This window comes from Protomyctophum parallelum (assembly GCF_964188405.1).
Source record: "Protomyctophum parallelum genome assembly, chromosome: 21".
Taxonomy (NCBI): Eukaryota; Metazoa; Chordata; class Actinopteri; order Myctophiformes; family Myctophidae; genus Protomyctophum; species Protomyctophum parallelum.
Genome location: NC_139713.1, coordinates 10,632,847 through 10,652,804, shown reverse-complemented (window position 1 = coordinate 10,652,804; position 19,958 = coordinate 10,632,847). Strand labels below are relative to the sequence as shown.

The following is a 19,958-nucleotide window of genomic DNA, read 5'->3' as shown; positions in this document are numbered from 1 at the left end:
ACACCCCTGTTTTTTAAAATCTAATTAACACATTCTGATGTCCACCTGGCACTTGAAAGGAATGGAGAGTCCCCCCCACCCCTGTTTACACAACACCCTTTGAAAACTGCCAGATGTCAGTTCAAAGGAATGGAGAGCCCTATTGTTTCCTTTTCACACCTGTATGCGGAATCTCTGCACCTGGCCTTCGGAACCTGCACCTGGCACTTTTTCAGAATGCCAGCCGGCATTTTTGAAAGGAATCGAACCCCCATTGTTCTCATTTTCACACTTTGAAAACGGAGGTGTCTAGACGGTCAACACGGTCAACACAGCTGTTCCGACACAGCTGTGTCCCACAGGAAGAAAGAGGAAGGGAGGGAGAGAGAGATGATCAGCTTTTTTTTTTAAACACACACATACATTATAAAAACTATTATTAGCTTTTATTATTTAATAATAACACTATGCTAATTATATTTATGATATTTATGATATATATATATATATATAATATGATTTATGATTTATGGAATGTATGGAATTCAAGGAATGTAAATAATGTAATGCATAAATTAATTACTCATTTGCATAATTTATGCATTAATTGACTCACTAGCGCCACCAGTGGTGGTGGCCGAAATGTGTAATGAACACCAACCATAATATACTACTTATGACATTAATTAAACTGTAAACCTAGAGGTGATGAAGAACTGTTTAGAGTCAGTAGCTTTGTGACATGATTTGAGTCCAACCTCTACCTCTCCTTCTTCCACCAGTCACTCAGACACACCAGCTTGTTCACATTAGTGCTGTCAGTTCACCTCTATAATCCAATTCGAATTTCATTGCTTCATTATTTGTAATATTCGGAAATATTCGAATATTTACATTGTTTATTTTAGCTCATATTTAGCCTATAATAATACACAAAATAACCCATTTTTTAATGCTTGCGCAAGTTGGTTACATTGTATTATTAGGCTACTGCCTACCGTCATTGCGACGCATTATCACGGGCCACGGCCCGGTTAAAAACGAGAATGATACACACCATGAACTGACCATAGACAATATCCCCTTTACAGCTCTCTCTTTAGCCTATTAACCAAATTAAAGTCGCCACAATCGCCAGCCTATACACGTAGGACTGGACAGAAAGAGAGTGCAGAGAGTACAGACAATAATATGCCATACTATTAGGCTGTTGCGCTGCGCTCCTAATGCCTTCTCCACGGCGCGCACCGTGGCACATGAACAATAACAACTCCACGTGGAGTGGACCCACGACGAACCACATATGAATTAGATAATTTATAAGAAATGGCACGGCGGCCATCCTTGCAGGCAGTGACAGAATGAGAATCCTTAGGCTGTAACCTGTTCATTTTGGGGGGCATCAAACAACAGCCTGTTGATGATGAATGATACTATGAAACTTAACAATTAATTAACTAGTACTCACCTAATGACGCCGCCACGGAGGATATACCATGTTTAACGTAATTCCAAAGTGTTTAGCCTACATTGTTTAAGTCATAGACGCATGCGGTTTTTGGCTAAAAGCATGTTGTTGTTATTATTCCACTGCCACCCGCACCGGTAGACTCAAGACTGTCATGGTAGCTGGCTACAACCTGAAACAACTTCCTCTTCCTCTTCAAAATAAAAGCTGCTTGTAACAATACTTTTATTTCTTAAGTGAACTACAGGATGTAGTAGACGCAGAATGTATAGTGGATAAATAACACAGAAGGCAGGAGAAATAAACTCCGCAGGCAGTCGGGGCTTATTATTTTTAAATCTTGCCAACAGAATGAACTGGGATAATAAATGATAAAAGCTCCATTCGAATGGCAATTTGAAACGTGAAATTCCTAGTTTGCTCGCTTTATGCAGTCAATGCAGACCCAGCTCCCAGACCCAACTTTGAGAATAGATTAATGGCGATAATTTCTTTGACACGCGATAATATTCTCGCGTTAACGCAGCACGTTAACGCCGATAACGGCCCAGCATTAAAAAAAATCTAAAAAAATCTAAAAACGATGGGCTACAACCCATCGTTTTTTTTTCCCTTTTTTTTCAAATCCTCAAAAATGTAGAAAAACGGCATGCTATAGTATGCCGTACAGTATGGGCTATTAGACGAGCGTCTAAAAATGGGATAAAAACGTCAAAAAATACACGTCTAAAACACGTCTAAAAATAGACGTGTTTTAGTCGTCTATTTTTTGACGTTTTTTATCCCATTTTTGACCATGGGCTATAGCCCATACCGTACGGCATACTATAGCACGCCGTTTTTCATCATTTTTAAGGATTTGAAAAAAAGTTTAAAAATTCAAAAAACGATGGGCTATAACCCATCGTTTCTTTTTTTTTTTTTTTTTTTTAATCCTCAAAAATGACGAAAAACGGCGTGCTATAGTATGCCGTACAGTATGGGCTATTAGACGAGCGTCTAAAAATGGGATAAAAACGTCTAAAAATAGTCGTCTAAAAATAGACGTGTTTTAGGCGTCTATTTTTAGACGTTTTTTATCCCATTTTTGACCATGGGCTATTAGCCTGGTTAATAAACCAGACCGAATCAGCCGTTGGAAAAACAAAATTGCCTACCGGCGGATTTCGGTCTGGAGAGGCTCAATTTTACGCCCATTTCCTACTCCAGAGAATGTGGCCTCCGAATAGGGACACGGTATGCAATATGGGCGGGCTTTGGTACAGTGACGTTCAATGCTTGAGACCTTTGACTGACAGTAGCTCTGACCAATTGCGTCAAAGAGAAAATGTTTCCCTGAAAATGAAATCCAAGCTGAGCCTCCCCAGACTAATATCCCGCGGATCCGTGCGATATTTGTCTGGTTTATTAACCAGGCTAATGGGCTATAGCCCATACTGTACGGCATACTATAGCAAGCCGTTTTTCATCATTTTTGAGGATTTGAAAAAAATAAAAAAAAATAAAAAAACGATGGGCTATAACCCATCGTTTTTTTTTTTTTTTTCAAATCAAAAATGATGAAAAACGGCGTGCTATAGTATGCCGTACAGTATGGGCTATTAGACGAGCGTCTAAAAATGGGATAAAAACGTCAAAAAATACACGTCTAAAACACGTCTAAAAATAGACGTCTATCTATATTTTTTGACGTTTTTTATCCCATTTTTAACCATGGGCTATAGCCCATACTGTACGGCATACTATAGCAAGCCGTTTTTCATCATTTTTGAGGATTTGAAAAAAATCAAAAAACGATGGGCTATAACCCATCGTTTTTTTTTTTTTTTTTATCCTCAAAAATGATGAAAAACGGCGTGCTATAGTATGCCGTACAGTATGGGCTATTAGACGAGCGTCTAAAAATGGCATAAAAATGGCATAAAAATAGTCGTCTAAAACACGTCTAAAAATAGACGTGTTTTAGACGTCTATTTTTAGACGTTTTTTATCCCATTTTTGACCATGGTCTATAGCCCATATCGTACGGCATACTATAGCACGCCGTTTTTCATAATTTTTAAGGATTTGAAAAAAAGTTACAAATTTCAAAAAACGATGGGCTATAACCCATCGTTTGTTTTTTCTTCAAATCCTCAAAAATGCTGAAAAACGGCATGCTATAGTATGCCGTACAGTATGGGCTATTAGACGAGCGTCTAAAAATGTGATAAAAACGTCTAAAAATAGACGTCTAAAACACGTCTAAAAATAGACGTGTTTTAGACGTCTATTTTTAGACGTTTTTTATCCCATTTTTGACCATGGGCTATAGCCCATACTGTACGGCATACTATAGCAAGCCGTTTTTCATCATTTTTGAGGATTTGAAAAAAATCAAAAAACGATGGGCTACAACCCATCGTTTTTCTTTTTTTTTTAAATCCTCAAAAATGATGAAAAACGGCGTGCTATAGTATGCCGTACAGTATGTGCTATTAGACGAGCGTCTAAAAATGGGATGAAAACGTCAAAAAATACACGTCTAAAACACGTCTAAAATAGACGTGTTTTAGACGTCTATTTTTTGACATTTTTTATCCCATTTTTGACCATGGGCTATAGCCCATACTGTACAGCATACTATAGCAAGCCGTTTTTCATCATTTTTGAGGATTTGAAAAAAATCAAAAAAATCAAAAAACGATGGGCTATAACCCATCGTTTTTATTTCTTTTTTCTTTTTTTCCAAATCCTCAAAAATGATGAAAAACGGCGTGCTATAGTATGCCGTACAGTATGGGCTATCAGACGAGCGTCTAAAAATGGGATAAAATAGACGTCTAAAACCCGTCTAAAAATAGACGTGTTTTAGACGTCTATTTTTAGACGTTTTTTTTTACGTTTATAGCCCATGGTCAAAAATGATGAAAAACGAGGATAAAAAAAAAAAAAAAAATTAAAAAAACGATGGGCTATAGCCCATCGTTTTTTTTTAATTCTTTTCAAATCCTCAAAAATTATGAAAAACGGCGTGCTACAGTATGCCGTATGATATGGGCTATAGCCCATGGTAAAACATTATGAAAAACGAGGATAAAAATCTAAATTAAAAATTTTAAAAACGATGGGCTATAACCCATAGTTTTTTTTTTTTTTTTCATTCTTTTCAAATCCTCAAAAATGATGAAAAACGGCGTGCTACAGTATGCCGTACGTTATGGGCTATTAGACGAGCGTCTAAAAGTGGGATAAAAAACGTCTAAAAATAGATGTGTTTTAGATAGTTTTTCGACGTCTATTTTTCGACGTTTTTTATCCCATTTTTAGACGCACGTCTAATAGCCGGCTATTGCTCAGTGGCATGGTCAAAAATTATGAAAAACGAGGATTCGAAAAAAAATCTAAAAATCAAAAAACTATGGGTTATAAGTTATAACCCATCGGTTTTTTTTTCATTCTTTTCAAATCCTCAAAAATGATGAAAAACGGCGTGCTACAGTATGCCGTACGATATGGGCTATTAGACGAGCGTCTAAAAATGGGATAAAAAATGTCTAAAAATAGACGTGTTTTAGACGTCTATTTTTCGACGTTTTTTATCCCATTTTTAGACACACGTCTAATAGCCGGCTATTGCTCAGTGGGATGGTCAAAAATGATGAATAATGGCCCAGGCCGTAGCGTAACGGTCTGGGCACCGGACTGGTGATCCAGTCGCGGTGTGCCGCGGGTTCGACTCCCGGACCCGGAATAAAGGCGTAAGCCGCAAAACATATCTTAAAAAAAAAAAAAAAAAAAATGATGAAAAATGGCGTGCTATAGTATGGGCTATATAGCCCATGGTAAAAAATGATAAAAATCTAAAATTCAAAAAACGATGGGCATTTGATGAGACTCTCAGACCCAAAACTTAGGAGAATATTGTTGTCGTTGTGTCTACAATTCCATGCTGTATTGTTGGTACCATAGGAGAGATAACAGGCAAAAATACTTCTTGTAAATTAAGGAATGCAGATGTTTAACAATAATGTAACTCTTGAGAGGTTCATCTTACGGTGGACATGTTTGCCTGAAAAGGAATCTTTGAAAGGTGTCATAGTTTTAGAAATATAGTGCTTTCAAATTTGAGACTTTTAACATGGGGCTCAATGGCAGATTTTGGCACGTCAAAAAATCACTTTCACCTAGAAACTCCATTCACACTTTTTATTATTCAGCTTACTGTGGAGACACATGCTGGAACGTTTTACTTTGAAATGTTTTGTAGTTTCTGAGTTATTTAACTTAAACGCCCAATGCATTCTCGATGGCAATAGCACAAACTTTGGCATGCTACTAGTCCTACATACTTTAACCTACCAACCGCATTAGGTTCATCTTACGGTGGACATGTTTGCCTGAAAAGGAATCTTTGAAAGGTGTCATAGTTTTAGAAATATAGTGCTTTCAAATGAGACTTTTAACATGGGGCTCAATGGCAGATTTTGGCACGTCAAAAAATAACTTTCACCTAGAAACTCCATTCACACTTTTTATTATTCAGCTTACTGTGGAGACACATGCTGGAACGTTTTACTTTGAAATGTTTTGTAGTTTCTGAGTTAATTAACTTAAACGCCCAATGCATTCTCTATGGCAATAGCACAAACTTTGGCATGCTACTAGTCCTACATACTTAAACCTACCACCAACCCCATTCTACTTAGGTTCATCTTACGGTGGACATGTTTGCCTGAAAAGGAATCTTTGAAAGGTGTCATAGTTTTAGAAATATAGGCCCTTATTTATCAACGCGGTGTACACACAAAATTCGGTGTACACCCGGTGTACACCCGGTGTACACCCAGTGTACACCCAACACCGCATTGATAAATAAGGGCCATAGTGCTTTCAAATTTGAGACTTTTAACATGGGGCTCAATGGCAGATTTTGGCACGTCAAAAAATCAATTCACCTAGAAACTCCATTCACACTTTTTATTATTTAGCTTACTGTGGAGACACATGCTGGAACGTTTTACTTCTACTTTTGTAGTTTCTGAGTTATTTAACTTAAACGCCCAATGCATTCTCTATGGCAATAGCACAAACTTTGGCATGCTACTATAGTCCTACATACTTAAACCTCCCAACCCCATTCTAGCCTACTTAGGTTCATCTTACGGTGGATATGTTTGCCTGAAAAGGAATCTTTGAAAGGTGTCACAGTTTTAGAAATATAAGGCTTATATTTATAAATGTCTTAAATTTGAAAGCATTATATTTCTATGAAACTATGAAACATTTCAAAGATTCCTTTTCATGCAAACATGTCCACCTTAAGATGAACCTAAGTAGGCTAGAATGGGGTTGGTAGGTTAGTATGTAGGACTAGTAGCATGCCAAAGTTTGTGCTATTGCCATTGAGAATGCATTGGGCGTTTAAGTTAAATAACTCAGAAACTACAAAACATTTAAAAGTAAAAAGTTCCAGCATGTGTCTCCACAGTAAGCTGAATTTTACAAAGTGTGAATGTTGTTTCTAGGTGAAAGTGATTTTTTTAAATGCCACTATCTGCCCTTAAATGTCTCAAATTTGAAAGGACTATATTTCTAAAACTATGAAACATTTCAAAGATTTATTTTCAGGCAAACATGTCCACCGTAAGATGAACCTAAGTAGGCTAGAATGGGGTTGGTAGGTTTAAGTATGTGGGAGAGTTCTAACACACTGAGCCACTGGTTCCAGACAAGTCATATTGCATTTTTGTTTGTTTTCTTCTTCTGAAATCGGTCTTGAAAGAAAGGCTTGAGTGGGGTTTGAACTCACCATCTCCCGGTCATGTGGCAGCGTTCTAACACACTGAGCCACTGTTTCCAGACAATTCACACTGCTTTTTTGTTTGTTTTCTTCTTCTCAAATCGGTCTCGAAAGTAAATACTTGAGTGGGGTTTGAACTCACCATCTCCCGATCATGTGGCAGCGTTCTAACAAACTGAGCCACTGGGTCCAGATAATTCACACAGCTTTTTTGTTTGTTTTCTTCTTCTGAAATCAGTCTTGAAAGTAAATACTTGAGTGGGGTTTGAACTCACCATCTCCGGGTCATGTGGGAGAGTTCTAAAACAATGAGCCACTGGTTCCAGACAAGTCACATTGCATTTTTGTTTGTTTTGTTCTTCTGTTTTGCTTTTCCTTGATTTGCACCTTTTTTCAAATCCTCAACAATGATGAATAACCGCGCACTATAGCGTGCCGCTCAATGACCTTGACCAATATCAATGACCTTGAGCAAAGTGGGGTTTCAACCCACCATCTCCCGATCTACTAGTCTTATGACCTTCATAAGACTAGTAAATGACCTTGACCAGTATAAATGACCTTGACCAGTATAAATGACCTTCACCAGTATAAATAACCTTGACCAGTATAAATGACCTTGACCAGTATGCGGTCTGTGACCATGGACTATAACCTTTCGCTTTTCCGCGATTTTCACCTTTTTTTTCAAATCCTCCGAAATCGTGAAAAACGACATACTATAGTATGCCCTCCAAGACCATGGACTATAGCCTCTCACTTTTCCGTGATTTTCGTCTTTTTTTCAAATCCTCAAAAATGATGAAAAACGGCATGCTATAGTAGCCTTTGCTGTACTATATGAGCTATCAAGGTCAAGGTCAACTTTATTGTCCACAAGGGAAATTTGTAGCCCATAGCCCATGGTCAATTTATTTTAGCCCATAGCCCATGGTCAAAAATGATGAAAAACGAGGATTAAAAAAAAAAGGACAAAAATCACTCCGAGACCATGGCCCATCGTCGGAGAGATTTTCGTCTTTTTTTCAAATCCTCAAAAATGATGCCGTTTTTCATCATTTTTGAGGATTTGAAAAAAAGACGAAAATCACAATTTAACTAAAGAAAATCACTTGAACTGCCTTCAAGTCCACACTTTTAAGATATAGGCTACCATAAACAACACGTTCTCTCTGCTCTTTGCATGTAAAAAATTTAAGCTAAAACCAGATAACACTAGGCCTAATGGAAAAGGCATATTTTATTCCTGCTATTAGATCAGAGGAAAACATGACACAAGCAAAGCCATCGTGGTGATTAGGACACCTTGTGTTAGCACACATCCCTTACAGCAGTGTTTCACAAACAGTATAGGTCGGGACTCAAGACCCATTTATGGGTTGTGAATAAATATCCCTATATTTTTTGTAATCATTTCAAAAGATTATCAAAAATGTTCACACATTAAAACTAATATAAATATATTTAAATATTAAAAATGCATGTCCACATTGGGGGTCAAAGAAAGAAATCCGTGTTCCTATGAATCAGAGATGAATCCATTTTGGGCGGGAACCCCTTTTGGTGTTAGCAGCATTATGTTATGCTTTAGCTATTGAAAAATAGCAGATCTACAAGCTCATAGCTACGAGCTTTTAGGTCTGCTATTTTTGAAAAATCGAAGAACCACTGACATAGCTTTTTCAGAAAACTGTCAGGATTTAGAAGACATTTTTAGAATCTGATCTCAGGTCAAAATGGGTTAAGTCACAAGATCTAAATAATCTTCATAGGCTTCATAAGTATTTTTAAAACAGGGTGACACATTTATGAAAGAATATGGTCGCCCGACAGCGACCATATTACTTGAAAGCTGGTGGAAATGCGTTAATTTCTATAATAGTGGTTCTCAACCTGTGAGTCTGTCTGAAAATGACAGCAATTTGTAAAAAAAAAAAAAAAAACAAACAATTGAGGGGATAAAAAACAAACATTAAAAATACATTTACTGCATCAAAAGTAATCAATAAACTATACTATAAAAACTGGTAAAACATTGGCCAAATTGTCAAATAATTGGAAACAATTTGAAAATAGTCGATCTGAAAGCTCTGCTATTTTTACAATATTTATCTGTGGAATCGAGTCAAACTAAATTTAACCTACATTCCTATCATCAGGGTGCGGGGTCCCTAGTTAAAACATTATTCTTTTGGGGGGGTACGCAGCCTGAAAAGTTTTAGAACCATTGTACCAATTACTAACCAGTGAAAACCAGTCTGAAGATCTACTGATGCAAAAAGTATGTGCAAACAACCATTACCAACACATTCCTGTAAAAACAAACCGATGACTGAAGCGAGGCAACAAAATAACACGAAGACAAAGGTAACACATTGCTGACCGAGTACTGTGCAGCATCTTATCTGAATGACAAATGCGAATCATGGCTCCGATGACAATTAAACCTAAGTTATATGCTTGATCAAAATAGCAGATTTTACCCTCTATTTTCAACTAGTGACCCTGTCATATAACAAAGTATAAAGTAGGCTTCACTCCCTGAATCAAGATAATTTCCCTCAATAAGGCTTGGGCAGAGCATACCTCAGTAGATTTATAAACACAGACCAATCAATCAGCAGATATTCAATAGCAAAACACCATGAAGGATAGAAAGTTAAAAAGTTCTTCAAAGTACAGTAATTAAGCTCACACTCACATACAAGTGATAACAAGGAAACAAAACATGTCAGAATGCAGCAAAGTGAGATAAAACTCAAGCTCTGCTCATTATGCTTTGAAATATTTTGTTACACATGATCCCATTATGTGTTAGAACCTCTTAACCGAAGATAACTCGGGGAACAACAGATGCAAATTAAAGTGTATAACAAATACAAAGAGCGAATGTCTTGATCTTTGGCTGTACTGGATACATTCCCAATAAAAACAAATCGTAAAGATACGTTTACAATTATACTGGAAAAGATTAATGCCAAAATGTTACGCCGTCTCTCTGTGTGTGTGCTGTATAATAATTATGATTTTATGTATGCATGAAATTATAAAATATAATTTCACAATGCCATTATGTTCTATTCAGATTCCCTGAAAGGCTTATTAGTTAAAAGGATGCCACTCCCACCATACTTGAAAAATGACCTATCACCATTGACAGCAGCACAAACATCAAAAGGAAATATAATAAATACAATCAATAGGAATTAAAAAAAGGGAAGAAAAAAAACCTTCCTATTAACCATGCCCATTCCAATTGAGAAACTCCACATTGCGTACCAAACCGTTTCTTTAAGTCGTCATCTATCTTCTAAATGGATAACACCAAAACAACAAATAGTGTATATAGCAGTGTAAGTAATAAATAAAGTTAGGGACATCGCTATGTGACAACAGGTAACGCCTAATCCATGCTCTGTCGCATGGCGGCATCGATTGGCGAACACCTACCCACCTACAAACTCGTGGGAAGGCAATTTTCGGAAAGCAACGACGCCAGTACGCATCAGGCTTAATGAGCATGGAAAGGTGGATGGATGGATGGATGGATGATGTAGGTAGGACAGACTAATGGAGGCGGTTAGGAAGGAAGGAAGGAAGGAAGGAAGGAAGGAAGGAAGGAAGAAACGTCTCTGTGACAACTGAAGTAACGAGAGAATAACCGGTTGAAAAATGGCGGATGCTTCACTCTTCACTCGGGAGCCCCGTCTATCGTCCCTGTCATCTTTTCTTCATCCTCACGTTTGCCGTGGTGCAGTCTGGCATAGGTCACTCCATCACCCCTGAAGATACAAGTGTGTGTGTGTGTGTGTGTGTGTGTGTGTGTGTGTGTGTGTGTGTGTGTGTGTGTGTGTGTGTGTGTGTGTGTGTGTGTGTGTGTGTGTGTGTGGGGGGGGGGGGGGGGTTCAGAAGCAGAGTGATAGCGAAGAAATGTTATGTAGAAGGAGGACATGAAAGGAATTATCGATATAGAGCATGTACGACAGCGGAGGTTAAACACAATATTAAATTATTATATTGTAGACTCATTAGACTTCAAGCATTAAAGGCAATGTATCAGTACAAGCATTAATTTAAAAGCACTGTATGTCTTATTAATTGATTATAACCTGACAGGGGGAGTGTTTAGGATGAGCCATTGTAACATTTTAGAGTGGGGTTTCTTATGCAGGACGGGGGAATGAAGAGAATGAGAAATTCCGAAATCATTAACTTGTTCGATAACATTCAGCTAGAACCAGGGCTCGACAGTGCGACTAGGTGCTCGCATTTGCTACAAAAAAATATCACTGTGCGAGTTGTAAAATTCAATTTGTAGCACAGGTGTGACTACAGGATTTGACCATTCAATCATGATAAAGACAAGGCTCTGTCTACGGCAAGTGCACATTCTATAGTCACGGTTCTATACCTAAATTTATATTTCTGAACGGCGGTGTAGTTCGCCAAAAAGAGCAGAGCTACAAGCTAACAACGTGCCGAGACTCAATTCATTTGAAGATCTGTCCCCTTTGCTCCCACCGCCCCTCCCTGTGTTGCTGCTCAGTTCTCTTCCCTGTCAGCAGCGGAGCGAACGCAGCAGGATAGCATGGTAGCACAGAAGACAGAAGGAGTTGCTAGGACCCCGACACGTTGAATACTAAAGTTATTTAGAAAGTTTGTAATGTTAAAACATCACTTGATATAACTTTTAACCAAACGTGGGTGAAGCCTATATGTCCGATGTTCTGTCTGAACTGATCTGAAGCAGTCAAAGCCAAGGAGAATGTTACATTACTAATTCACCATCGAGTAGCTTCTGCACTAAATGTCACACTCACATGATAGAACAGCAAGATAAAAACGGATAGTCCGTCTGTCCATCCATTCATAAAATGAATTGATTATGCATCTATATCTATCTATCTATCTATCTATCTATCTATCTATCTATCTATCTGCATACCAAACTAATAGTCTATCAGTATAAAAACAAATTGATTATATAAAAAAATATGATATCCAGATCAATATCAATATTGTGATCATTTCTGAAAAGATATTGTGATATAATATTTTGCCATATTGCCCGCCCCTACCTCACCTCATATCACTTTATTAAAGAAAGATCACACCTGTGTGAAGTGAGGGGCACTCTTATCATCATACATGGCCATACTTTGCTCGTTTACATATGACGTAAATTGTCCTTTCAATGTCAATGTCGTTTAATGTTTTGATGTTTAATTTACGTCATATTTAGCGGAATTTTGACCCAATTTCTCCGTTCATTGTCAATGGCAAATATTGAGACGTGTGGGGACTAAAGCTGTATATAGGAGGGGAAAACACATTATTTGATAGCTTTTCATCGTGCTCCTAAAATAATTTGTGTGCTACTAGATACTACTTAGGAGCACACGTGCTACTTGGAAAAATGCTAAGCGTCGAGACCTGGCTAGAACATGTCATGGCACAAAAGAAAATAAAAAAAAATACGATTTTCATGATTTAACCACATGTCTGAGCATGTCACAATAGGCCAACATTCGCTGAAAATAGGTGATCAATTTGACAAAAATTGCAGATCTACAAGCTCACGTGTCACAATGTGAGCTTGTAGATCTGCTATTTTTTATATTTGATGTACAATGAAATTTAAGTTTAAGTGGCTAGATCGTATTGAATTAAATGTGTTTACTTAAGCAGAGCACTTACCTTTTGCCCAGAGAGGCAAGGCCATACAGGACTCCTGTAGCGAAGGCAATGGAATTCCCAAACAATGTTGTCAAGGAGAAGCTCAAGAATATGGGGAACACAGCCATTCTGCAAATGAACGACAGTCAGACAGACAGTGAGTGACAGCCAAGAACAGAGCAAAACAATTATGCCAATTCATGCATATTTCCTGTATGCTGTACACTTCAAGAATGAGTCATAACTCATGTAATTTGTCTTATTGTGAGAAATGTACAGTGAAATGTGACCGTGAATGAACCTTGGCCATTGTAAAAGGTTTAGGGTGCAACAGTAAATGGAACTGCCTTGATAAAAATAATAATAATAATAATCAGTAAAATAATTGCTAAGAAAATGATCGATAGTTGCGGTCCTAAAAAGGCACATGTTCGTCTTACCCACAGTAGAAGAAGGCTTTCTGCCACGGTCTGAGTTTGTCTGCACGTGCCGCTACTGCGTTAGCAAACTCTATGAACTGGCAGCAGAATGGCACCTCACACAGGAACAGCACACAGGCATTTAACCTGCAAACAGGAGGACAGACGAAAACAAACTAGAAAAAGTGCCCTACTGGGCACAGGTCTCCACCAGGATGAGCAGATGTGAAGAATTCCAGGCAAAGGTTTTTCCTTGGCCTCTAGGGAGTTGGCATACAAAGTTATCCACAGATCCGTGCAGTTAGAGGTAAAAACACTTTTCGGCCAGTTATAGCGCCACCTTGAGGCTGAGTTGAAATTGTTCATGTGGCATTTCGTCCTCTGCCTAGTGGGAATGTGGGTGCACAATTTCACGCGATGTGTTCATGATTTGCAGCATTTTGTTTGAAACTGAGCACTCCTGTGAACTTTGGAAGCCAATCTTAACCAGAAATCTGAAAGACCGGTTTCGTTGAATGGCTCTAGAGAGACTGTGTACCAATTTGCGTGATGTTTTGACAAAATCTGTAGGTGTACTGTGCAAAAACTTGTTTTGCACAAAGCGGCCTCCTGGTGGCGCTATAACAGGCCGTTCTGGAAATCTGAAAGACTGGTTTCGTTGAATGGCTCTGAAGAGAGTGTATACCAATTTGCGTGATGTTTGGACAAAATCTGTAGGTGTACTGTGCAAAAACTTGTTTTGCACAAAGCGGCCTCCTGGTGGCGCTATAACAGGCCGTTCTGGAAATCTGAAAGACTGGTTTCGTTGAATGGCTCTAGAGAGACTGTGTACCAATTTGCATGATGTTTGGACAAAATCAGTAGGTGTACTGTGCAAAAACTTGTTTTGCACAAAGCGGCCTCCTGGTGGCGCTATAACAGGCCGTTCTGGAAATCTGAAAGACTGGTTTCGTTGAATGGCTCTAGAGAGACTGTGTACCAATTTGCGTGATGTTTGGACAAAATCTGTAGGTGTACTGTGCAAAAACTTGTTTTGCACAAAGCGGTCTCCTGGAGCGGCCTCCTGGTGGCGCTATAACAGGCCGTTCTGGAAATCTGAAAGACCGGTTTCGTTGAATGGCTCTAGAGAGACTGTGTACCAATTTGCGTGATGTTTTGACAAAATCTGTAGGTGTACTGTGCAAAAACTTGTTTTGCACAAAGCGGCCTCCTGGTGGCGCTATAACAGGCCGTTCTGGAAAGTTTGGGGCAGAGGTTCATCGTTGGCATCCAGGGAGTGTGTGTGCAAAATTTGGCATCGACCGGGTTAACGGTGGCCGAGATTAGCTGCTCACGGACACACGGACACACACACGGACGGACGGACGGACGGACGGAGTGCAAAACATACTCTCCCCCTAGGCCTTCGGCCTGGTGGAGACAACAACGGAGTGTGAACTGTCTTGTGCAGTCAAAACGTGCATGTGCACTCAAAACGAGCCTGAACATGTGTATAGGAAAATCGTGAAACTTTGTGTGTATATATATGGAGATACAAAGTTTCTTCTTCTATTCATGCCCCATTTTATACTCATAGTCATTATGTCAGTGTCGCACAAAGTAATGAAAATAACAGACCTACAAGCTCAGAAGAACATTTGCAATGTGTTGTGTGAGATTGTAGATCAGCAATTTGTGTGTGTGTGCGTGCACTGTGCCACTGACAGACCCAAAATAGGGATGCCAGGTTGACAGTGGTTGTGTGTGTGTGCGTGCACTGTGCCACTGACAGACCCAAAATAGGGATGCCAGGTTGACAGTGGTTAAAGTCAGTCTGTGGGTTTGAAAATGTTTAACCAATGTAAAGTATTAACAAGAGCTTGTGACTAAACGCAAACTACATTGGATCCCATCGGAACACAACGGTGATGATATAGAATGTATAGGACACATTTCTACACATACAATTAGGCTGCATGTTAGCATTTGATGAACTTACACCATCCAGACTCCGGCAGCAATGTTTAAGGGGTTGACGGTCACACAGTTCCAGACTCCCGAGGTGGCACATGCTATGTGGTTGGGATGAAAACAAAATAGTAGTTCATTTTAGTAATAGTAATTCATTTTATTGACTAAGGGCAGATTCACACTATGGTCCCGGATGCACACCCGGACCATTTGGCAGATGTTGTGGTAGTGTGAATGCTGCGTACCGTTCCCGGGAGCGGATCAACCAACCGTTTCCGGGACCACATGGAGGCGGACCATAGTGTGAATCTGACCCTAGGGGGGACCGACCTTGACGCCACGAGGGGTCAAAGGGGGTACTTGACCCCTCAACCCGACCTCCTTGACCCCACCAAAAAAAAATCCCATCTGGAAAGAACAGGAAGTACGACATTCCTGAGGCACAGGAATTGAACACATGTCAATTCGGATCAACTGAATGTATGTGTCTGACATGATTGTCTGCCATTGGGGGGGAGGGTTGCCATTGATGCAGTGGATCAGATAGAGTGGCAAAGTGGGCTATGGACTATTGTGGACACGCTGAAGACTGTATTCTTTGAGCACAGACGCAGTACACTTAATGTGGTCTGCAGGTTAATATCAGAATACTGATATGTTATTGATTTCAGCTGTTCCAATTGCAATTCCAAACATGCGAACATGACCCGCTTTAATTACTTCAGTCTAATGTGTTAATAGCTTAATGACTAGTACTAGTCTTTTTTATGTCCAATATTTGCATTTCAGTTCATAATCATAAAGTTAATGTATTTAATGTATTCAAAAATAGGTGAAAATAATGAAGGATTCCAAAAAAAATTAAATAGCAAAAAAGCAAATCTACAAGCTCAAAATGCATTGCACTGAGACACATTTTGAGCTTGTAGATCAGCTACCTTTAACTATATGCATTGTGGCCCTCTGGAGTGAGTTTGAAATATAGTGGCCCTCTCCATCATCAAAGTTGCCCACCCCTGCCCTATCCAATGTTTTGTAGCCTACTGCTGATGTTGGCAAATGGCAATAATAGCACAGTAAAGATGATAATAATCTAATATGTGTGTAGTTCTTTATAGATCTAGCCTCTTCATTTTTATCAAGTGCACTCGGATACGGATCGCTGCAATGTAAAAGCATTGAATACAGTTGAATGAAGTGTACTCAGGTGCGGAAGAATCAAGGCAAATGTGAATCATGGCCAGTGGGGACCAGGCAATCGTATTCGGGAACAGTTTGAATCAAACAGACTCTGCTCTGAGACTAAAACAATTGATATTTAGTCGACTAAGACTAGACTAAGATTAAACAATTACAGATGACTAAAATAGGACTAAAACAAATTGTTTATTATTATTCAAACGACTATAAATGAATTTTCTGTCAAAACTCAAAATGAACGGCCCAGGCGGTTAGCTCAACTGTCTGGGCACCTAGGCTGCTGCGCCAGCCTGACGGCGTGCTGCGGGCTCGACTCCCGATCCCGACGGTCTTCTCCCCCATGAGAAGAGGAAGAAAACGCGGACTATGCATTTACACATCAGTTATTAAAGAACTGACCTGTAAAGAGCACACGCTCTTATTCATTCTATACAAATCGGTTCTCCAAAAATAGCAGATCTACAAGATCACAACACAGCAAAGAGCTTGTAGAGCTTTGGAAAAGGCAAAGTTTTGGCAAACGTTCCCTTCAGAATAGTGACAAAAGCGTTATTTTTTATATTTTAAGCATTATATTTCGATTACGATATAATTAATCTGCGATTAATGATGATATTGCAATAATCTAATTTTTTTGCAATCGCAGATATGTAATTTTCATATCATCGCATCCCTAAGAGGGAGAGGCTTTTTCTAGCTCTTGCTCACAGTAAACTCCTCTGAGTTAATGAATCCAGGCATTAATACATTAAAGACTGTACAGATTCCTTACATTTGTTACAGTAAATAAAATAAAATAAACTGACTCATTATGTGGATGGAGCCGAGCTCTTGAACAGAGCAGCTGTGTGAAGCAGATACTGAATTTCCCAGTTCCACACGATCTTTCTTGGTGATGTGGTGCCTTTGTCTGACTCTGATACTGCAGGGTTCAATTAAATAACTATGAAATGCTTTGCCTATAAAACATCTAGTATCCTTCTCAACTCTCTCTCTCTGTTCTCATTTTGTCACATCTTGTCACAAGATCTTATGAGGGTGATTGGCACTCCAGCATTATAAACATTAAAAAGGCCATGTCACCCATGACTAACCTCCGTAAAGGCCTGTTTTCCATTTACTGTTTGGTGCCTATATCCGGTCTACAGTCTGCCTACTGTAATCTGGTCATCTCCACACATACATATGTATGTTACGCTTTTCCGTATCCGCTCTAGACCCAAGATGCACATTGAATTTGTTCCGGACAGTTTACATAAGACGAACACATGACTACTACTACATCAATCACATCTTTATTAGCGGACTCAGGGCCATAGAAGTACAATAAATAATAATAATAATAATAATAATAATACAACGCTGAGATTAAAATATAAATACATATTCGACAATACATAATTTGAATGCTAATTATAAGCCAGTTTGCCCTGATAGGGTTAGGTCAGAGAGCACTATATATACAGTTTCATAGACATATATGTTGCATAAACTTGAAACATGAAAATACTCAAAAAGTGCTTGTAAATAAAACACATTATTTGACATTCAGAAATAGATGACAAGCCACAAACTAACATTATTTCTAGAAATGAACAGGCATGGGTTTATAGACCACAGTCTTTTTAGGGGGGGGGGGTCACAAATCAAGACATGGAACTTTCTTTGGTCAACAACAACTACTACTACTACTTACCTATTCCTCCCAGAACTCCAGCTATCTTGCAGAGCCATCGGTACCACCATGTCATGCCATCATCATCGGTGGCGACAGCAGCAGCAGAGTCGTTGGTGCTCATCATGGTGACGATGGAAGCAGCAGACAGCAGCCTCTAAAGCTAACTGTTAGCAACACTGTCAATAAATCCAACGATGTCACACAGTAGAGACCACCCAGCAGTACAGTAGCGATAACTCACTGGGTCTTTGTGAACTTACTACATTAACCTACCTTTCAAGGAACAAATACTTGCATAAATAATAATACTATAAATATCTGGCAGGAACGTCGCGAGGTTTAAGATGAATGCTCTAAAAAAAATTATATACACCGTGTTTTAATGTCTTTTGTTTTCCTAAACAAAGAGCTAGTCAGTCCCACCCACCCACAGCTGGCTGCAAACTGACGTGAGCTATCCTAGCATTAGCAACTTAGCTACCATAAACAACAAGCGTTTTTTCCCCACTCACGACACGTTGAAGGAGTAAACTTCTTCTTCTCCTGCGCTCACACAAAGAAACATGCCTTGTTGTTGTTCCTACCGCAATAGATGACACTGTTAATACGTTGACATTTAATCCTACGAGAGCGGTCTGTAGTTTTGTGGTAGCTAATGCTAACGGAACTGTTGTTCGGAGCTTGTTGTAATGTTTTTGTTCCTGTGGGAGGAGCTTCGTGTACTACTACGTCATGGTTTGTTTACGTACAGAGGCAGAGCCAGAGTAAGACAGAGTTACGACATGGAGGGGGCAGAAAACAGCACAGTCACGTGGTTCAGAGAGCGCTCTTCGTACAGAGCCTGAAAGGGGACAGGTATACGGTCGCCCCTTTTCCATCTCGCCTCACTACCTAGCTGTAACTGTAAATAACAAATAATTCATGTTGGTGATTATATAAAAGGTTTGTTGTTGTTAAGTTCACTGTATATCACTGTATATCCATGGGCATAATAGCATGATGATGCCATTACAATTAAAACATGGGCTACATGGAAGTAATTAGAAATGTGTTTTATAAAACGAAATGAACTGCTAGAAGGTCCTAAATTAACCCAATTAAGTAGTCATCGTCTCTGTGTCATGTTTTCTTTCTAAAATTTACAGAGTATAGATATCAACTAGGCTACTATACAATCAAATAAATCATATACAAGACATATTTCAGAGAGGGAGGGAAATACTAAATTAACTGTTAACTACATTAAAACAATTTGCGGGGCGAGTTGGTAAAGGGGCGAGTGGCGAATATCTGCAATCTTAGGTCATCTCGCCCCTTTGCCAACTCGCCCCGGAATTTCGAAAAGTGAAGACGGCTCGCCCCAAGCCATGGATAGCTCGCCCCCAAAGCGTGGATCTCGCCCTAAAGCACGGATATCTCGCCCCATGTTTATTTTACCTTATTTCTCATATTATTTAGAATCAATGTTGTTTGTCAAAGGAGAACATTTAGAACCAGTTTATTGTTGTTGGTCAAATGAAAATGATGCATGGATAATGAATGGCTCACCCCCCTCGATTGTTCTGGAAATTCCATTCTGGAAACGTGTTCCATTCCTCCATTGTTACTGAAATTTCAGCCGTTTCGACCGAAAATCAACCGATAATTCCCAGTAGGTTACTTATTACGCCGATCTTATCCAGCCGATCGGCTCGCCTGGAGCCTACTGGCTGCGATTGGCGTTGACACGTTAACTGATCTTATCGGTCTAGTCAGGTCTACTGAGCCTACTGAAAACGACAAGCCTCCTCATACCCTCCCCTAAAC

The 19,958-nt window shown here is 39.2% G+C and overlaps 1 protein-coding gene across 2 annotated transcripts; it reads right to left on the bottom strand.

Moving 5' to 3' along the window:
* Positions 1-8,457: 8,457 nt before the first annotated feature.
* On the bottom strand, positions 8,458-18,825 carry LOC310878749 (calcium channel flower homolog). Of its 2 annotated transcripts, none has more exons than XM_083793126.1 (5): positions 18,171-18,825; positions 15,303-15,375; positions 13,346-13,471; positions 12,927-13,034; positions 8,458-11,011 (listed from the first exon to the last, which is right to left on the bottom strand). In XM_083793126.1, exons 1-5 carry the CDS (start codon positions 18,274-18,276, stop codon positions 10,921-10,923), a joined length of 504 nt encoding a protein of 167 aa, XP_083649252.1. In that variant the 5' UTR covers positions 18,277-18,825; the 3' UTR covers positions 8,458-10,920. The 2 variants fall into 2 exon arrangements, with proteins under 2 accessions (XP_083649252.1, XP_083649253.1); XM_083793127.1 differs by lacking the exon at positions 8,458-11,011 and adding an exon at positions 11,207-11,391.
* Positions 18,826-19,958: the final 1,133 nt, after the last annotated feature.